This window comes from Zea mays, chromosome 2, assembly GCF_902167145.1.
Source record: "Zea mays cultivar B73 chromosome 2, Zm-B73-REFERENCE-NAM-5.0, whole genome shotgun sequence".
In the NCBI taxonomy this organism is placed as follows: domain Eukaryota; kingdom Viridiplantae; phylum Streptophyta; class Magnoliopsida; order Poales; family Poaceae; genus Zea; species Zea mays.
This window is the reverse complement of record NC_050097.1, coordinates 77,861,892-77,882,134: the sequence shown is the minus strand read 5'-3', so window position 1 is coordinate 77,882,134 and position 20,243 is coordinate 77,861,892. Positions and strand designations below refer to the sequence as shown.

The 20,243-nt window shown below is 43.6% G+C and overlaps 1 protein-coding gene across 3 annotated transcripts; it reads left to right on the top strand.

Moving 5' to 3' along the window:
* Window positions 1–5,410: 5,410 nt before the first annotated feature.
* On the top strand, window positions 5,411–15,824 carry LOC103648739 (dnaJ homolog subfamily C member 2). Of its 3 annotated transcripts, none has more exons than XM_020548343.2 (3): window positions 5,601–5,735; window positions 7,781–7,906; window positions 13,420–15,824. In XM_020548343.2, exon 3 carries the CDS (start codon window positions 13,481–13,483, stop codon window positions 15,440–15,442), a length of 1,962 nt encoding a protein of 653 aa, XP_020403932.1. In that variant the 5' UTR covers window positions 5,601–5,735; window positions 7,781–7,906; window positions 13,420–13,480; the 3' UTR covers window positions 15,443–15,824. The 3 variants fall into 3 exon arrangements, with proteins under 3 accessions (XP_020403931.1, XP_020403932.1, XP_020403933.1); XM_020548344.3 differs by having other exon boundaries at window positions 7,781–7,917; XM_020548342.3 differs by lacking the exon at window positions 7,781–7,906 and having other exon boundaries at window positions 5,411–5,735.
* Window positions 15,825–20,243: the final 4,419 nt, after the last annotated feature.

Here is a 20,243-nt window from a genome sequence, read left to right as displayed (position 1 = left end):
AGGACGATCTTGCAGATAGCCTCGCATACAATAGTCTGAAGGTATAAAAATTGTATATTTGGAAGTTTATAATTTTTGAATTATTCTTTTATTCTTATACTAATTCTTTTCATATAGGGCTTAATACTTAGCAATGCTTGGAGGGCGCAAAAGAATGCTGAAGACGAGAGCTATAATATTGCTTTCAACAACCTACGAACAAAGGTTATTAAGCTGAGGAACGAAGCTCTGGAAAAAGATAAAATTCTGCTTACATTGGTGGATAATATAAAGGAAGACGAAGCTACTTCTAAAGCTCAAGCTGAGGCTCAAAAGCACGAAATTGAGGATCTTCGGAAACAGCTAGCCAGAGCTAAAGAAGAACGCATACTTGAAGAGACGAAACGAGAACTTAGTGATCAGTGGGCAAATCATTTAGAAAGAAAAGTTGAAGAGCTTCGTGCATCCAAGAAAAGGTGCTATGACAAATCTATATAATGTGCTAAGAAAATAAAATCCAGCTTCGCCAGCGTTGGCGCATTTTCGAGCGAAGAAAACTTCACAAGGGGTAACCCTGAAGGCCCGATTGAATGGATCAGTCACGAAGCTGAGGCCTTTGAGGAAATTTTGAATAGCCGCGGAGACATATGTGCCTTTTCGGGTGCCAGGAGGATTGCTACTATTTTGGAGAGGAAAGGCTGTGAGCATGTAAAATCTTTGTCACAATCCAAAACTGCCTTATCCTCCGAAGATATAAAAGACCCCTCGGTCGAAGCAAGCCTGGTCGGTGGAAAATTTTTCACCGACATCTGGGACAATGGAGGCCGGGAAATGGCCCAAGAAATTATTCAAAAAAGCGAAAAAGGCATCCATGATGCTAGAAAAGTAGCAGAGGCCACTGAGAAAAGCGCAGAGCCCGAAGGGCAAATAGGTATTAACTAGTGGTTTTTTACTCTTTGTTGTAATTTTTTGACTTCGAACTTGTTTACGGTTTGTAATAGTAATATAGCCATATCTTCTCTTCCCTCAGAACATGCTGAGGCATCTCCGGGCCCCCACACGAAGGGGGATGACGAAATTAGACAAATGGCCGAAGCCATCATGGATAAAGTTGTTGATCAGCTTATAAACGAAGCTGCAGAAGTAGTCCTAAGGGAAGATTAGATGCTGTTGTAAAAACATTTAGAATGTAATGTTTGTTGAGAATCATGTGTAATATTGTGTAACTTTGGATGTAGTATATTAACTGTTTATAGTTCTATTCTTTACGATGCATGAAACATCATATACATACCGTTTTTGAGCCTTCGGCGAAAAAACACCTTCCCTTCTTTTCATGCTTCGTAAATAATATCCGTCTTCTCATAAAATCAGTAACCAATCCTCGTAAAATCAATAATCAATAGATCTTCCCATTTCATAGTTTGACGAAGGTATAATTCTTCAATGGCTATTTTTTGTGCTGTGTCACTATTTCTTCAAAACAATCTTCTAATATCAATATCGAGACCCCCTTCTTGCGTTATTGATGCACTATGATGTATGATGTTATGCTATGCAAATGATGTAATGATGTGATGTTATGCAAAATGATATTCACTGCAAGCCTCCCTTAGGAGCTTCTTCGCCTTTTACTTAAGCGGAATCAGCGTTTATTTTTCGCTGTAAGCCTCCCTTAGGAGCTTCTTCGCCTTTTACTTTCAGCGGAACTAGCGCTTATTTTTCGCTGTAAGCCTCCCTTAGGAGCTTCTTCGCCTTTTACTTTCAGCGGAATCAGCGTTTATTTTTCGCTGTAAGCTCTGCATTCCCTTCGGAACGACTTTTGAGCAGAAAACTTACACTGCGCTCCCTTAGGAACGACTTTTGCTGTTTTGGAGAAATTATGTTGCGTTCCTTGGAACAATTTTTTTTGATAATTCGAAGGTTCTTCTTGCCACCATAAATTCTTATGCTTCAGCAACTTAAGTCTATGGAGAAGATATATTTTCATTATGGTAAAAAGCGAAACTGCTACAAGAGATTGAAAAACGATAAAAAGTACTTAAATTTCCCATAATTGTTCCTTATTAAAAAGAAAGTAATACTGAATGCGAAAATGCGAAAGGCTGCTGTCGAGGTAGGAAATTTGTCAGTAAATGTGCTTCGACTCTGGCACAGTGCTATTGACTGTGCGAGCTTCGGACTCCTCTCTGAAGGGCCTGTTTAGTTCAACTTTTTTCTGACCAGCTTTTCTGAAAATCTGGTTGTGGGGAGAATCTGGCTGTGGGGAGAATCTGAGTATAATTACGATTACGTGTGGAGGAAGATAAAGTTGTTCATAGGGCTCAGGATCTAAAAAGTGACGGATTCATACTATTACAACGACTCAACCGATTATGTGTTTATGTTGATTTTGGATTATTTTTGCCACAATGAATTTTATATAAGCTGGCTGAAAAGCTGAGTGTTTGGCAGTCCGCAACAGCTTTTGGTGGCCAGAAGCTGCCAGAAGCCGAAACAAACAGGGTCGAAGTCCCGCTGGAGGTGAGTGTGCTGACTCCCTTCTGGCTGCTGACCTCGTTGTGTTGGTGGCGGTGGAGGCTGTTGCCAAGATGCTTGGGGTTGGCTTGCCGAAGCAACAGAAGCTGCAGGGTGATTGCCTACATATTCTGGAATGTAAGGTGAATGGTACGAAGCAGTATGCATGACCTGCTTCGGCTGACTCTGTTGTGCTGCAGCTTCTGCTATCTCCTTTTGCTTCTGGATGGTAACATGGCACATCCTGGTGGTATGACCCTTGTCTTCACCACAAAATAGGCAGTAAATTTTTCTTGGTTGATCCCCAAATATTCCCCCGAAGCCCCTGGCGCCTCTGCCCCTTGGCGCTGGCGGCCGAAAAGAGCTTTGCTGCTGCCCCGAAGCTTGCGAGGAATACTGTGGCCTTTGCTGTTGACTCCCTCTATCATCACTTTGAGTAGAATTGTGAATTGACCTGACGTGCCTCGGATGGAATCTTCCTCCGAAGCCCCTGGTCATTTCAGAGAACCTGAATGCTTCCTCCCTTCTTTGGCGAAAGTCATTGTTAGCTCGAATATACTCGTCCATCTTCTGGAGCAGCTTCTCCAAAGTTTGAAAAGGCTTCCTGGCAAACTATTGAACTAAAGGTCCCGGCCGAAGTCCCTTAATCATGGCCTCAATGACAATTTCATTGGGCACTGTTGGTGCCTGTGCCCTCAGACGCAGGAACCTTCGGACATACGCCTGAAGGTATTCTTCGTGGTCCTGGGTGCACTGGAATAAAGCTTGAGCAGTGACCGGCTTCGTCTGAAACCCTTGAAAGCTGGTTATCAACATGTCCTTCAGCTTTTGCCATGAGGTGATTGTTCCTGGCCGAAGAGAGGAGTACCAGGTTTGTGCAACACTCTTGACAGCCATAACGAAAGACTTTGCCATGACAGCAGTATTGCCACCATACAAAGATATGGTTGCTTCATAGCTCATCAAGAATTGCTTCGGGTCTGAATGACCGTCGTACATGGGGAGCTGGGGTGGCTTGTAAGACTAGGGCCATGGTGTAGCCTACAGTTCTGTTGACAGAGGAGAAGCATCATCAAAAGCAAAATTTCCATGATGGAAATCTTCATACCAGTCGTCCTCATTGTAGAAGCCCTCCTGATGGAGCTCTCTGCGCGGAGGCCTTCGATTCTGGTCATCTTGAGCAAGATGACGAACTTCTTCCGAAGCTTCATCTATCTGCCTCTGTAGGTCAGCTAGACGAGCCATCTTTTCCTTCTTTCGTTGAACCTGCTGATGGAGCATCTCCAAGTTTTGGATTTCTTGATCCAAGTCGTCCTCCGGAGGCGTTGGACTGGTGGCCTTCCTCTTCTGGCTTCGTGCCTCCCTAAGAGAAAGGACATCCTGATTGGGATCTAGCGGCTGCAGAGTGGCAGCCCCTGTGGCTGAAGCTTTCTTCGGCGGCATGACGAAGGTGATGCTTGCCGAAGATGTTCAAAACTCAAAAAATGGACGTGAGTTCACCGGAGGTGGGCGCCAATGTTGGGGACTTGTTCTCAAATGCTTCGGACTAAGAACAAGGCGACATAAAGAATGTTAAATGTTAAAGTCCTTCGTCCTTCAAGACATTATGTTCCTTCGGATATAATGAATTCCGGACGAAGGTTACGAAGGAAAAGACCTTCGTAAGCTCGATAGATGATAAAGAAGAATGCGTATATGAAATACAAATAATATTGCAGATATTATCATCAATTTATTTTTTATTTGCATTATCATATCCATAATAACAAATTATAAATGTACCTTCAGACTGACGGAAAGTAAAGGTACATGCGTGATGCGAAAAGCGGATGCCAAGTCAGCGTGAACAGTACGGGAGTACTGTTCATCTATTTATAGGCACGGGACGCAGCCCGTGTAAAATTACATTAATGCCCTTTACATTTATCAATAACTCTATAGTAATTCTTCGAGGTCTAATTTGGCTTTTCATCTTTAAGTCGGTTCCCCTTTTCTGCTGTCATGCCGAAGCTTTTCTGCGTATAGCTTCGTGATTGTCTTATCCTTCGTCATGATCGCCTTTCATCCCACTTCAAGCTTCGTCTTGACCATACTCTTGTATACCCGTAACCCGATTCCGAAGATAGCTGTTCGCATATTTCACTTGGAAAACATTGTCAAATCATGTTTTTGAGGACCTTCGGAAGTCGAAGGCCCCAACAATCACATCTTACACTAGGGTGATATTGTATTGTGTAAAAACTGTCCTCCCTTTTGAGTACGTTTTTTTCAACTTCAATGTGAATGTTAAATTTCATATTGCTAGAAGATTCATGGCAATATTTGAAGAAATAAATAAAGATTATGCAACGACAGATATTTGTTGGAAAATATTCATGAGTAGCAGACGTAACGTTTGCTGTTTGCAACCCGAGTAGAGATGGCAATGGGGCCCCGATCCCCGATTCCCCGCGGGGAATTCCTCCATTAGGAGATGGGGATGGGGAAGGTTCTCCCCCCGCGGGATGTAAACGGGGGAAAATCCTCCCCCGATGGGTAAACGGAGACGGGGATGGGGACCCGTTAAACTTATATATGATAATGTTTTCATGTAATATATAATGATAAAAATAAATAATTACATTGTTAAGAGATAACTCGTTGTATAAATATGTTATTTTGATGTACACATAATGAGTTCTAACATCTGACAATGTATATAAGTGATAATGTTTTATATTAATAACAAAGAAAGTATGTCATAGTTATAATTTAAACGGGGACGGGGATCCCCGATGGGGATTTATCCCCGCGGGGAACGGGGATGTGGAAGAAATCCCACGCAAGAGTTCGTGGGGATCCCCGCGGGGAATTTTTTTTGTCGCGGGGACAGGTACGGGAAGCCAAAACCCGACGGGTTGCCATCCCTGAACCCGAGGCAGCCATGCCGATGCGTGTTTTTTTTCGAAAACGAAAAAGGAAAACCATTATGCGTTTCCGAGTATCGAGCGTCTCCTTGACGCGGGCGCCCGGAGCCATCTCCACCGTCAGTGGCGAGATCGGACGGCCTGCTGGAGGTGTTGGGCCCATCCGTCCCCGGGTACTCATTCCCTCTTCAATACAAAACCAGCCGCAGTTCTCCATTTTCGAGCGCAGAAGCGAGAGATATCCGGAGCAGCCGCAGTCCACCGACCCCGCCGCCGGTCGCCCTCCATCTCCTCGCCGCCGGTCGCCCTCCATCTCCTCGCCGCTGCCTCTCGGTAAGGCCCTTTCCTTTGCCCGCTCAACCCTCGGTTCGTTGTCTCGCTTCCATGTCCTGATTTGCGCCGTAAGCGCCCGTATCTAGCCGCAAGGTTGAGATTCGCGTCCATTTCTGGCTTCCGAGCGTCCGTTGGTTGTCGGTAGACGCGCATCTGTTGAATTTTGTGACTCACCGTCGTCGATCCGCAGGGTATCCCCTCCCTAGGGACCGTGGATGCGGCTGTTGCGGCTGTACGCATTAGATTCTTCGGAGTATGTTGCGGCTTAGATTCTCCAGAGAAAGATGGAGATCTGTTGTGCATTGCGGTTTTCGGTGGTTGATCCGTCGATTTTTTTCGTTTCATGTTATGTCTAGGTTAGACCTAATTGTTTAGGTAACCTCGTATCACTGGATGCGTATCTCCCCAGATGGTTCACGTTTGCGTAGAAGCTTGTGAATCCTGGGCTTGGTCATCTTTTTTCTTCAGTGGCGCGACGCTGCCAAGAAGCCAAGTTCCTGGGGCGAAGAGATTGAGGAACGGGAACTCGGGTCGAGGATCACTATTTTTTGGAGGCATGGAACAAAGGGGCTATAGCTCCTTGTATGCTCTATTTGATAACCAGAACGCCAACCGTAAAATTTTGGAACGATAATGTGGAACGAGGTTCCCAAAACAGCCAACTAGTAAATATTCCTGTATAGAAAAAAATAATTCAAAGCAACGTGACATGATTAACAATTTGTCCATGTAATATGAGCACATGGTTGGCGATCCCTTTGTCTTATTGCTTTGCCAGTCCTCTGACCTCCGCTCCTCCAATATCCATGCGGTGCTTCGCTTCCGCGAAGGTACATGCCCCTTGCTTGTGCAGGATGATGGTTTATCCGACATCCTACTTGGGTGAGGGTCGTGTCCCAACCATGGTTCCATACGATGTTCCATATGGTCCCGTTCCCGATCAGGCCACGAAACCGATCAGGCCACGGAACGTGGAACCCCACATGCTTCCATGTTCCCGGTTTCATAGAATTGTACAAGGACTTGTCGTATATTACTAGCCAAATTTACTTTTACAAAATGATTTAGCTAGTCTCATGGAGTTGCTGTCATGCTGTGGTTAGAATACCGTATATAGTCACACAAACAATGGTTTGCACGGCAAACCGTATTGTTTACAAAGTTGGATTTGAAATAGAAGATGAGATAAGTAATACGACTAAAAATAGCCTTAGAAGAGTAGCTTAGAATACGAGTGAGTTTTTTTATAGGTACGTGAGAACTGTGTCTAAACTATATTTGTAAAATATACTTAAAATTCAATATACAAATTAAAGTAAGGCATAATAAACAAGAAGAAAGACAAAAACAATTAAATTCAGTCAAGACAAAAAGCAAAGAACCTGGTCTGAAATGGCAAAATATGTTAACTAGGCGAAAAGCATACAGTCATATGGGCCGAAAGAACTAACTGGGCCGCGTGGTCTAACCAAGGAAGGGAAGGGATACTATAAAATGAACTTTAAAATGAAGTTATGACTATGTGCTGCAGAAGCAGCATTGCCTGTTTCATCTGATATTGCTTCAATCAAGCAAACTGAACCAGTTGCTGACAGTGCTGTATCAGAGTATCCAATGGGTGAACAAAATCTCGAGAAGTGAAATGAATCTCTGAGAGCAGCAGAGTTTCTTTCACGTGGTGGTGGACCATTACTGCATTCTAAATCAAGAGCAAAACCAGACAAAATTGATTCTTTGAGTGTATAAATGGCTGGCATTTACAATTGTCAAGGCTATCCATAAAAAGTATGAAATTATTAAGGTTTCATCATTTGGTAACTCACACTGACACCTTGATATTTTAATAACAGACTATAAAGGGATGTTTTAAGGTGCAGTCACTTTTAGGCCTTCCTAGTATAAGCATCTCATTATGAGGGAAAACAAGTATTTGACCTAAGTAATATATAATCACATTCTAAATAATAAATGCACTGCTTCGGAGCGCATGACTTCCTTGTATGTTCCAACCTCTCTTAAGGCACTTATAAATTTGGTCATTACAGGCCCTGGAAAGGAGATGAAAATTCAGTATGCTCAGTAGAAGAACTGGCGACACTAAGCTCAACTGTACTCCTATGTGGGTTGTTGCCAGACAAGCAAGGCACTGCACCTGCCACAGAATCAATCAGGTCAAATTATTGTACGTCTGATGATTATACCCATTCCAAATGTGTCATTAAAAAATAATTGTACACACCAGGTGGTTAAGTACATCTAACTCCATACCTCACGGTTGTATCATCTTCTTCTCTACCAATCCAAAGTCACAAATTAGCTTCCCTACATACTACGTGTAAGATTTGGTTAAGCTAGCACTCATCAAGTTTTTTTTCTCATCATCTATACAAATCAAAACTTTAAATAAAAAACAAAATAGTCCATTTGAAGAACCTATTTTCCTCTTTTTTGAGTTTAAGGTTATTTCATTCCCCAAGCATCAAGAGACCCACAGCCTGATGCCAGAATCAGTAACATCAACTGTTTACATCAACTCTCTGTCTCTCTTGTTACATCCAAATTTCAGCACATAACCAGCCATTACTCTGACCATACCAGTACAAAAACAACCGGAACAGATAACTATTCAACATTTGCAACTTGCTACTTTAGACCTTGTACAATTTTCTTACACGCAAAAATATTTATTTTCCTCTTTTGTTTTTGTTTATTTTTCCCATTTGATGATTAAAAATTTTCATGGACATCAACTAATGCAGCCTATGTATGTATACCAACCGTAAAAAAACTTAGAACAGACTAAAAAAGTAGCATCATGATATTTTACATTGCCGTCGAACTGATAGGTCGGAGCCGCCATGTCGAGAGCTGTTCTGCCCGGCGGTGGCCACGACGGACTCCTCGTGCAGAGTGACGGGCCAGCTCCGCCACCACCTTGGACATGATCCGCCTCACATGCTCTATGGATAGGAAGACGAAGAAGCGAGCTTGGACTGGATCTTGACCACAGGTCATCGTAGGTGGTGGGCGCACACGTCGTTCGCTTTGCGCGTCGGAAGCGGTCGAACACCCCATGAAGTCGCTGCCGCACCCCATGATGTTTAACCATGAATCTGTCTCCTTTCCGTGAGCAGATAAGCGATCATCAGCAGGGATCGAAACGACTTGGTGGTAGCCTAGATTCAGGCGCCTCCTCTCCTGCACCGGTAGGCCGACCGCAACGGCAGCTACGGAGAGGCGAGGGGCCGGGCCGATAGGGAGACGACGACGAGGCAAGAGGCCAGGCTGCGAGGAGCTGCGCCAACGATAGGGCTGGCTGGAGGAGTGGTGCGACCAGGCGGGGGTGGAGTGGCGAGGAGCGGGAGACAGATTTAGTGAAGGAACCGCGTCTAGCTGGTAGACTGATGGAGGGGATGAGCGGTGACGGAGTCCGGCAGGTTCCCGCGGCAGTGAGAGTTGGAGCAGGGGGTAGGGGCCATGCGGCGACACATGGAGGAAATTGGGGGCGAACCCAACCGTTTGCTCCGCTGAGGCGAATAGAAATTTGGGGTCCGAGTGTACATAGCCATGTGTCACGTACGCGGTGGGCAGAAACTCGCCGAGCGTGGAGAGAGCTTCAAACGGGGTCAGGTTTTATTAAGGTAAATCATCATAGCTTTTAAGCCCACTTGCTGCCGCTGGAATTTGAAACCTAGGGCACTTCATAAATGTTGGGGCGAAGGCGAAGACGCTACCCTTCGCTCGATGCCTTAGCCGCCTCGCTACACCAACGAAGACCACGCCCGAGTGGTCACCCTTCGTCCTCTCCATTGCAAGACGAAGGCAAGACTCCGACGAAGTCTGCTAGTCCCACGCCCTCATCGCGCCCGGAGGCCCATGTGGGATTCGGCCCACTGTAATGGGCCCCGCGCGGATAAGCGTGTTACGGGCCTCATCTGTAATAGCCTTTTCTGTAATGACGGTCTGTAACCTCCCCATGTGGGAATATTCTGGGGATAGTCCGGGTACCCGAGGGCATAAACGTCCTTACCAGAGGACAGTGGACACTCGGGTACCTATAAATACCCCAGTACAGTGCCCTTGAGAGGGCAGATTAACAGAGCTATTGCCATTTCTCTCCAGACTTTGCAAACACTCTCTCCACTCTCCCGTTGGATCCACTTGCCCAGGAAAGCAAGTGCCAACAATAAAATGCAGCCCCTTCCAGTTTGCAAGGCTACAGAACCTGTAAATGTTCAACAATAAGTGCACAAACCCTGTTGTGCTTCATCGTAATACATAACATAGAGCATTTGAACAGAATGCAACAACATTTTTCAAATCTTAAGGCTATAGAACTGTTAATTGTTCAATAATGAGCAGAAAGACCAATTGAAATGCTGAGAATATGTAACAAAGGGGATTTGAACAAACAGTCACTTTGTTCAAATTTGCATGTGTACCATGGTAACATATCATGTGCACATGAGAGTTTGGTGCACATGGAAGTTTGGTGCACATGTTGTATGTATTAAATCGTGATCATTCATTTCAGATCCAACGTACTCCCACACCTACCCCTTCATGCACAGAGCAGGTTGCAAGTGGTAGAGACTAGAGAGTAGTGGAAGGTATTCTTTGCGATATATATAGAGCAACGAGAAACATTAGACCTAAATTGAAATATCACAATTTAATGTGCACCAAACTCTCATATGCACCTAATATGTTCCCGTGTAACCAAGGTTTTTAAGTCGAGCGACTAGTCGCGACTAGTCAACGACTAGTCAAGAAGTCGGTGCAGAGGTGATAGTCGACCAAAGCGACTCAACTTTCTCTGCTAGTCACTCGACTCGTCGACTAGTCACGACTATTCGTAGCATTTGAGTCGAGCGACTTATTTGGACCTAGGTATAAAAATGTGAGCTCACCCAACCATCTCAACCCTAATAAGTAGGATGCTAATGGACAAGTTTCCTACCTTATTTTGGACACCTTGTGTTACCCACTACTTGGATATCATGTTTGAGGTTATTGGAAAGATAAATGAGTTTAGTGGTTGCATTGCTAAAGCAAAGAAGATAACCAGATTTATCTATGGACATGGAAGGATTTAAGACTTGATGATGACTAAGACAAATGGTAGAGATCTTGTTAGGCTGAATTGGTAGAGACCAGCAATGTCTGAAATGTGGGCTGCCATGGACCATGCAAAAACAACATCAAGGAAGCTTTGGAACACATTGAGAATGATGGATGAAGTAATTTTGATTGCTGATAAGAGTTGGGCAATCAGATGAATACCAATTTGTATGGGGCATGCACTGTTTTTTAATACAAACAAGTTCTTTGAAATCAGAGAGAACAATAGGAGACTTGCTACAAGATTGTTCAATATTTAATGATGTATTGTAGAAGATGGAGATTGAGATATACTAAACAGGGTGTTTTTTAGTGTTTGACATGTTTTTAGTATTAACATATATAGAAAATTATAAAAATATAATCATCGACTTATATTCGACTAGTCACGACTAGTCTGTCCTAGTCATGACTAGTCTACTAGTCAGTAGCTGCATGACTCGATTCGACTTCTCGACTCGAAAAAATTGCGTGTAACGTAGGACATGTGAACAAATGCAATACATTTTTCAATTCTTATAAGGCTACAACACTCTTAATTATTTAGCAATCCGCGACCAGACCAGCTAAAGCCTAGAAAATTTACCAAGAAAGGAGATTTGAACAACACAATAACTTTGTTCAGTTTGCAAGGTCATGTAACACATAATACTTCAACAAAGTGCAATTGAACCAGTGTTTTCAGCAATGATTTCAAGTCGTCCAATTAATCGCGATTAATCAGTCTAATGGATCAGGAAGCAACCATTAGGCTTAACGACTCGATTAGGTCTCCTGGTCGTCCAGTCATCTGACTAATGGGTTTCTAGCCGCGATTAATTGCCCTACATGGAAGAACCAGCGACCAGATGTCGTTTAGTACTATTTGGGATGTGGGCTGCCGACTTTTGCCTGACTACAGGGCATATGAAACAGCAACCCCCTCAAAACCCTTAACCCTTATGTAGCAGCAAACTCTTTTACATTGGCGGTTGGCTTCCCTCAGTTCCCTTCCGTCTACTCTTTTACATTGGCGGTTGGCTTCCCTTAGTTCCCTTCCGTCTCATCCTCTTCAGATCTCATCTGCAAATCCACCGGTAGCTGTTGAAGTGTTGATCACCGTCACCGCTTGCGGTTCATCTTCATCCTCCATTTGTCCGTCATGAGCAATTCGTCTGAAGGTTTGTACCTGTTCCCAAATACCTAACCCTTCTGTTGCTTTGCTTCCCTTCATCCCTTGTGCTCATCTCTGTTTCCCGTTTCCACTCCTGCTTCCCTCATGTTCCTGTTACACTCTTGCATTCCAGTTAGGTTGTTACACTCATCTCTATCATCTAAGTTCTATTGAAAAACTCCAGTTCTACTATACTTGTGTTGTTGTTGCATGTTTGGCTAATTGCCTCTATTGAGTACATTATATAACTATATATCTATAGTTCATTAGTTCTATACATAATTATATATATATATATATATATATATATATATATATATATATATATATATATATATATATATATATATATATTATACGTCCTGGAGATACACAGGATGACTAGATGGACGATTAAGGGTGATCAGGTCGTCGCCCTAATCGCGATTAATCGCCTGGTGAGAACGACCAGACTACTTGAAATCATTGGTTGTCAGTGCCCGGGGAAGGGCATAGCCCTGACTGCTGCCAAGACACTCATGGATACCGACACAGGAGACAACTTCTAGGCCAACAATAGAGGGACCACTGCTCCTAGGGCCCAATGGCTTGGCACCTCCCTTGCCCCGGCCAAAAAAGAACCTCGACTCTAAGTCGATTTATACAAGGGTATCCTCTAAACTAAGTCTTCATGACCACATACCATGGTGTACAAACATAATCCCTCGGGGCCCCTCGCACCCCGAGGCACCAGCCGATATAAGCCCTCGGGACCCCTCATGCCCCGGGGTACTAGACGGTGTAAGCCCTCAAACCCCTGGTGCCCCGCAACACCTGACGGTATAAGCCCCCAAGGCCACATCCTGGGGCACCTAGTGGTATATGCCCTTGAAGCCTCTCGCACACCAGGGTATCAGACGATGTAAGCCCCCAGGGCCCCTCGTATCCCATGGCTCCTAAAGATGTAGGCACCCTAGGCCCCTCGCACCCCACAACACCTGGCGGTATACGCCCCAAAGGGCGCTCGTGCCTCAGTGCATCTAACAGTGTAAGCCCCCAAGGGCACACGAGCCCTAGGGTAGTGTGGAGCATGCTAAGTGTAGGAGCACCCCAAACAAGGTATGCCCCCCCCAGGAGTCAATGGCTGGCTGACAGCCTAACCCTATCTCGAGGCTAACGAATGTGACAAGTCCATCAAGAGCGGTATGGCCCTAGTTCATGGGCCCCACATCTAAAAGTCCTGAAAGTTGTCCCATAGCGATAGCTTAATGGTTAAGTCTCGGGTACACCATATTAAATATGTGATGAACAACATTACAAGACTGACATTATGCGATATGTGATGTATATTTTGTACTTAATTACTTATATTGTTTTTCAACTTGGAAGTAGTTTTCTAATTATGTGGTTATGCCTTGTTAATTTCTGCAGGTTGTATCAGTTTATCTTGCCTCAGGAGCTTTGTTAATTAAGAATTTGACATCATTGGCATATGGCGTCCCAGAAGAGTTGTCTTCTGATCACTTTCTCCCAGGAGATTGTAGATGGGGTGCCTCTGTTTGTTTCATCAAACTGCCTTCCTGTAAAAGCTTTGAAATATGAACCTGCTGGTTATTCGTTCCATGCTGCGGCAATGAAGCTGCTTGGTCTTGCGGAGCATGAAGATATAGAAACTGATGATCACAGCGTTTCATCGGATGACAAAAGCCAAGATTTTAATACTGCTTCTGATACCTTTAGCAGCAAAGGGAAGAAGAAGTCATCTGGCAGTCAACAGCAGGACCACTATGCTTTGCTTGGGTTGGGGCACTTGAGGTTCTTGGCCACTGAAGATCAAATTCGGAAAAGTTACCGTGAGATGGCTCTCAAACATCATCCAGATAAGCAGGCTGCCCTGATTCTTGCAGAGACAACAGAGGAGGCAAAACAAGCAAAAAAGGATGAGATAGAAAGCCATTTCAAGTCCATCCAAGAGGCCTATGAAGTTCTCATAGACCCTACAAAGAGGAGGATTTATGACTCTACAGATGAGTTTGATGATGATGTCCCAACAGACTGTGCCCCACAAGACTTCTTCAAAGTTTTTGGCCCAGCCTTCATGAGAAATGGACGCTGGTCTGTTACCCAGCCTATTCCTTCTCTTGGAGATGATACTACTCCAGTAGAGGAGGTTGATAAGTTCTACAATTTCTGGTACAACTTCAAGAGTTGGAGAGAATTTCCAGATGATGATGAGTACGATTTGGAGCAAGCTGAATCTCGTGAACATAAGAGATGGATGGAGAGGCAGAATGCAAAGCTACAAGAGAAGGCCAAAAAGGTGGAATATGCGCGAGTGCGCACACTTGTAGACAATGCTTATAAGAAAGACCCAAGGATCCAGAGGAGGAAAGAGGAGGAGAAAGCTGAGAAACAGAGAAGAAGGGAGGCGAAGTATTTGGCAAAGAAATTACAAGAAGAGGAAGCAGCAAAAGCTGTTGAAGAGGAAAGGCTAAGGAAAGAAGAAGAGTCTAAGAAAGCTGCAGAAGCTGCTCTACATCAGAAGAAGCTAAAGGAGAAAGAGAAGAAGCTGCTCCGCAAAGAGAAAACTCGGTTGCGCACTCTTGCAGCACCTGTCATTGCAGATAGCCACTTTGGTCTATCAGAGGCAAATGTTGAATCGGCATGTGCTTCACTTGATATGGAACAGCTGAAGAAGCTCTGTGATGGAATGGATGGTAAGGATGCAGCGGGAAAGGCCTGGTTGCTGAGCAATGTACTTCCCAATGAAAGTTCCTCAAAGGAAGCAAAGAAAATTGAAGGGAATGGTGTGGAGCCTTCTGCCCCAAAATCCAACTCTACAGGAGGTAGAGCGACAGAAGGCAGTAGCAGCATATTGAACAGCTATGAGAAAAAAGAGAGACCATGGGGAAAGGAAGAGATTGAGATGCTTAGGAAAGCAATCCAAAAGTATCCTAAGGGAACTTCGAGGAGATGGGAGGTTGTTTCTGAATTTATTGGGACTAGCAGATCGGTTGAGGAAATTCTCAAGGCCACCAAGACTGTTCTTCTGCAGAAGCCAGACTCATCGAAAGCTTTCGACTCTTTCCTTGAGAAGCGGAAACCGACACAATCTATTGCTTCGCCTCTTTCGACCCGAGATGAAATTAGTTCAACTGAGGGAGCTGGGACTGCATCGTCAAAGTCTGCAGCACAATCTGCGAGTAGCCAGACAGCCAATGAGAAAGCTGCTGCTGATCCTGTCACGGATGGAGGACCATCCGTATCAGATCCAGATGCCTGGACGGATGCACAGGTCCTGGCTCTAGTCCAAGCTTTGAAGGCTTTTCCCAAGGATGCAAGCCAAAGATGGGAGCGTGTGGCTGCTGCTGTCCCAGGTAAAACCGTAGTCCAGTGCAAGAAAAAAGTTGCGGCAATGAGAGAGAATTTCCGGAGCAAGAAAAGTGGGGAGTAGGCAAGTGCAAGAAAAGCATTGCCTCGCTGGAAGTACATTTTTCAAGAAAGAGTCTCTGGATGGCAATGTTTATAGAATGTGTTCTGCATCTTAGCTGGCGAGGTATTGCTTGGCGAACCTCATGCCATATCAAATGGAGGGAGTATCTTGCATTAGTGCACTGGTTCCGTAGCAAACTAGAGAGCCATATCTGTTTTTATTCATTTATATTTATATATAACTATAAGAATAGATAGGAATATACATTGTGAGACCTGTTATCGAAGTGAGCATTGTTTTTCCGGGCCACACTTTGTAGTGGCTAGCTACGTCTGTTCTTGTAGCATCTTAAATGCTACTTAACACAATTGCTAATGGCCAGGTCCTGTTCCTTATTCCTAAATCGCTGTAACCTGTTTTAGATTCCAGCGTATGCATATATGGATGCATTTGACATTCGATACCCACGTCCCCCGCGCCCCAAACGTACTGGCATTGACCATCCATAGACTCCTTGTCATTCCAATTTAGCACGTCCAGCAGCATTTAACAGTATCGCGCATCCGTCTTTTGGCTCGCCTCCACTTCTGTATTTTGCAAGGTGTTTTGGTCTTGTCTCTTTCAGCAGCCTCCCTGACCTATCCTTCTTTGTTTTGGCACATATCCACTTCTGCATTTTGCATGGTGTTGGTCTTGTCACTTTCAGCAACCTCCCTGTCCTATCATGCATCCCTAGTTTACACTGTTAACTCTTTCAGCAGGCTCCTAATCTCACTCATCTACATTTTTCTTTACGCGGAGGAGAGAGAACCGGATAGGTGGGCATCTCCATTTTTCTTTATGCAGAGGAGAACCAGATATATGGGGTGTGGAGATGTTTGGCCCCATTTTGCATGACTGGATAGGGAGTATGCTGGAGCGATGCACAATGAGTCAATGACTCAGACCGTGTAAAATGGGAATACAGAGTGGGATGAGGAGTCCGCTTCGGCTGATCTCTAGTCATATTTCAAGCTTTTATAAAAAACGGTCTTAGTTCAAGTTATACACTTCATTTTAAACTGTAAGATGTTGTCTTTTTAGATATATATTATTTTGCTATATATTTAAACATATATTTGTGTTGTGAAAAATTTAAAAGGCCAAAGTATCTTATGATCTTGGAACAAAGAGAGTATTACAATCAAACAACAAATCTCGCATATCCTAGATTTTGTTGCCTCATGCAAATCGTAATTATGGCTTTCTCCTCAATTTGGTTTTGAATTTAACAAAATATCCAAAAAAACACATGAATATTTATGTTAACATTTTGACCTGAATATTATTGTATGGAAACATTTTTTTATCAAGATACTATCGAATTCATCGTGCATATTCAAACATGCTGGGATAAGGCTCGTTTGTTTGTCTCCCCAGGCTGGAGAAACGACGCCGAATTGCCGCCACCACCCGCCTAGAACAATCCAGGCAGAGTTTCCTCCGAAGACCCAATAGAGCAACGATGATCGCCAACACCATGAAGAATGTTGCAGGGACAACCACCGCCGATGCCACCCCACCAAGCCTCCGCGCGTTGCCACCTTTCGATGATCGACACACCAACCCAGTAGGTCCCCAACACCAGAGCTCCTACACCAGCCGGCCAGCTAGTGCGAAACCCCAAGATGGCCGAGGCGAGGAGGCCTACATGGAGGGTGGAGGATATCCATGGACGACACCCTTAATAGGGTAGGAGTTGCGCCCTCAGGCGTCACCGCAGTCCGCCCACAAGCAGGCATGGATTTCGTCGGAGGACCCACCACCAATCATCCCCACGCTCGGATCCAATTGGTCAGGGGCAGCGCGGACACTGTTTGAGCATCCAACGTTGGGACCCCCAAGGTCAGAGTTACATCCGACAAGGCAAAACCAGTGGCGTGAGGCCAAGGGGCGCGAAAGGCCCCACCATCACCCACCGGCTGAACGGGAGGTGGTGAGATGGAAATAGCCAGGAGGCTCAAGATCCGGCCTCTAGCTGGCCAGAGAGCCCCAACGGAAGCCACAACGTCGGGAATCGCCGAGGTCGCCGTCCTTGGGAGGCTCATCCTTCACTTCCGAGGCAACCCCACCCTTCCATCCCATTGCTAGTCAAAGACAAAACCTATGCATATACCTTTTCCTTCACTTTGTCTTTCACTTCATTACTTCTCATATTTTCTTCTATCTCTTCTCCTTGTTAAGCTTTTAGATCATTTGGTTCATGCCATTTCTCTTGCATATGGACCTACATACCTCAAGTCTTGCTTACAGACCACGCTTAACCTTTCATCTCAAATAATCTTATCAGTCCATAAATATTGTTATTAGTAACTAAAACCTAAATGGCTCCATGTACCTCAAGTCTTGCTTGATCACACTTAATATTTTATCTCATATAAATTATTAGTTCACAACCGTTGTCATTAATTATCAAGATCTTGATGAGAACTTAGGTGGTCTCCACCAGAAAACTTCATCCGACAATTGCAGAAAAATAGTTGAACAACCCAGATGGCCTAACAGGTTATTAGACAGCTTCACCTGACAAATGACGTAAAACAGTTGGGGAACACGTGGTGAGATATGGTGGAAAATAGTTGAGGAAGACGTGGTGAGTAGCTTCAGAACGATGTTGGCTTGTTTGGGATCTGGTTCAAGTGCAGGTAACATTATTGATCGCCATGTCAGCTATTGACCATGCTATTGATCGTGTCATAGACCACCATCGCTATCAACCACGCTATCGACCACGTCATCGACTATCATCAGTCCTTATCTATCGTAGCGCTCTATTGCATAGCTTTTACCATCAGCCTACAGACATCTCAGCGCCACATTAGCCTTTTCTTTTACAGACTTCTATTTAAAATAAGACACAACTTTTTATTGAAATAAAAATTCATCTGATCGCATAATTAAGCAAAAAATACACAATTCAAACAAAACAAATAAAATGTAAAACACTTTAAAAACAAAAATTATATAATTCAAAAAATCGATATAGTACTATTTCTCATCGTCATCTTTCTCTTCTATTTCTTTCACAAGTCATTCTCTGGTTGACCTTGTAGAGCTTGTTCAACATGCTCTTCTATATGACAGGGGACCCATTGCTACTTATTGTGGCCCCCTTCCCTTTGTGTTGAGCTTGTGCCCTATTGTGACCAATAAAGCGTGTTGGATTGACACTATCGGATGATGTGGTGCTATAATCACCATCCAAGTGATTTTTGCTCCTATTGCTAACATCATATCATCACCGCATGCACCATTTGGGCTAGTGATAGACCATGCCACAAGTGCTTGATCTTGAAGTTAGTTTCGCTGGGCTTGGTGCAAAAGCTCTTCTTTGCATACAAGTGGTTATAGATTCCATTAAAAAGGGCGACTATGCAATTGCTTGTCGACCACTGCTCTTTCAACTATTTGGGGGTATGGTGACGAGAAGGTTCCTTGGTGGAGTTATATGTACTGGCTATTTGGCCCCAAAAGGGCGATCCCTTCTTACTGTTGTCGTCAACAGGGTCTACGGAGTGTAGTAGCCACATGTGGACTATAAATGTATGGACTCAAAAAACTATCATCAATCTAAAAATTATGTTAAATTGTTAAAATATATATTGACTTACTAGTTTTTTGTCCTCTGTCTTAGTCCAGTTCTTTCATCGTTGAAATTAACTAGCACCCGAGTATGTGGGTTGGTTCGAAACTGTATTGTTGTGGTTGTTTGGGTGCACTATAGTGCATATAGGAGGACGAAATGGAGGACATACACCATATGATGGAGGAGCATCAAACGAGGGAGGGAATGAAGGAGGAGCACCATATGGAGGAGCAAATGAAGAAGCACCATACTATTTATAAGAAGGAAAACCATATGGATACTCGTATGACTATGGAGGTGGGTATAGATAAGTGAAAGGTTAAGAAGGAGGAGCATCGGTGGTAGAATTTTTAGTAATAGGAGAAGTGTAACACCTCAGGACCCTCAAACACCGCAAGATGCTACTGGACTTCACTACCAACAACCAAAAACTAATAAATATAAAATTCTGTAACAAGTCCTTTGTATTTGTAAGCATCACGAAAGCAAAATATACATACTCAATTATAATGCTTATGGTGTTCCATAAAACAAATACAAGCAATACATATGGTGTTCCTATGGCCCCAACCGAAATCCGTCGAGAAATTACACAAATCCAAAAGATGATAGCAACACTACCACTTCTTTTTTATATAATTTAATTTTGATGTCAAAAAATCCCCAAAATTTGGCATTAGAAAGAAAACTTTAAAGTAAACAACTCACTAGTTTTCACCGAGTTGAGGAAAAATGTTTAAGATTGATTAATATTAAGGTGAACTAAGATTTGACAATTTTGCTAAAGAGTCACTTTAGAATTTGTGAATTAACCCACCATCCTGCTATATTCAAAAGTAATTAGAAATAGGTCATGTTTATAGCATTTTAGCTCCTGCACTTTGGGAGAATAGAGCCGCAATCTGGTGAAGGCATTTGAATTATAAATTATTTCTAAAAATGAATTATTAGTACAAAAACGATCCAATAAACTTAGAAACTTGCAAAAATCATATCTCCTTCATTTTAACTTTGATTTCAGTGCTTCTTGAACCTAGGGTTTCATCTTGACGCGTGGAATATTATTACGTAGTATGTTTCCATGTTTGGTGTAATGTCATTGTTATTTATTATGTGCCCATATGTATGTTTTGTTGCGAATAAAGCAAAGTTACGAGAAAACAATCCCAACTTGGAGAAATATCTGAAGTTCACCAA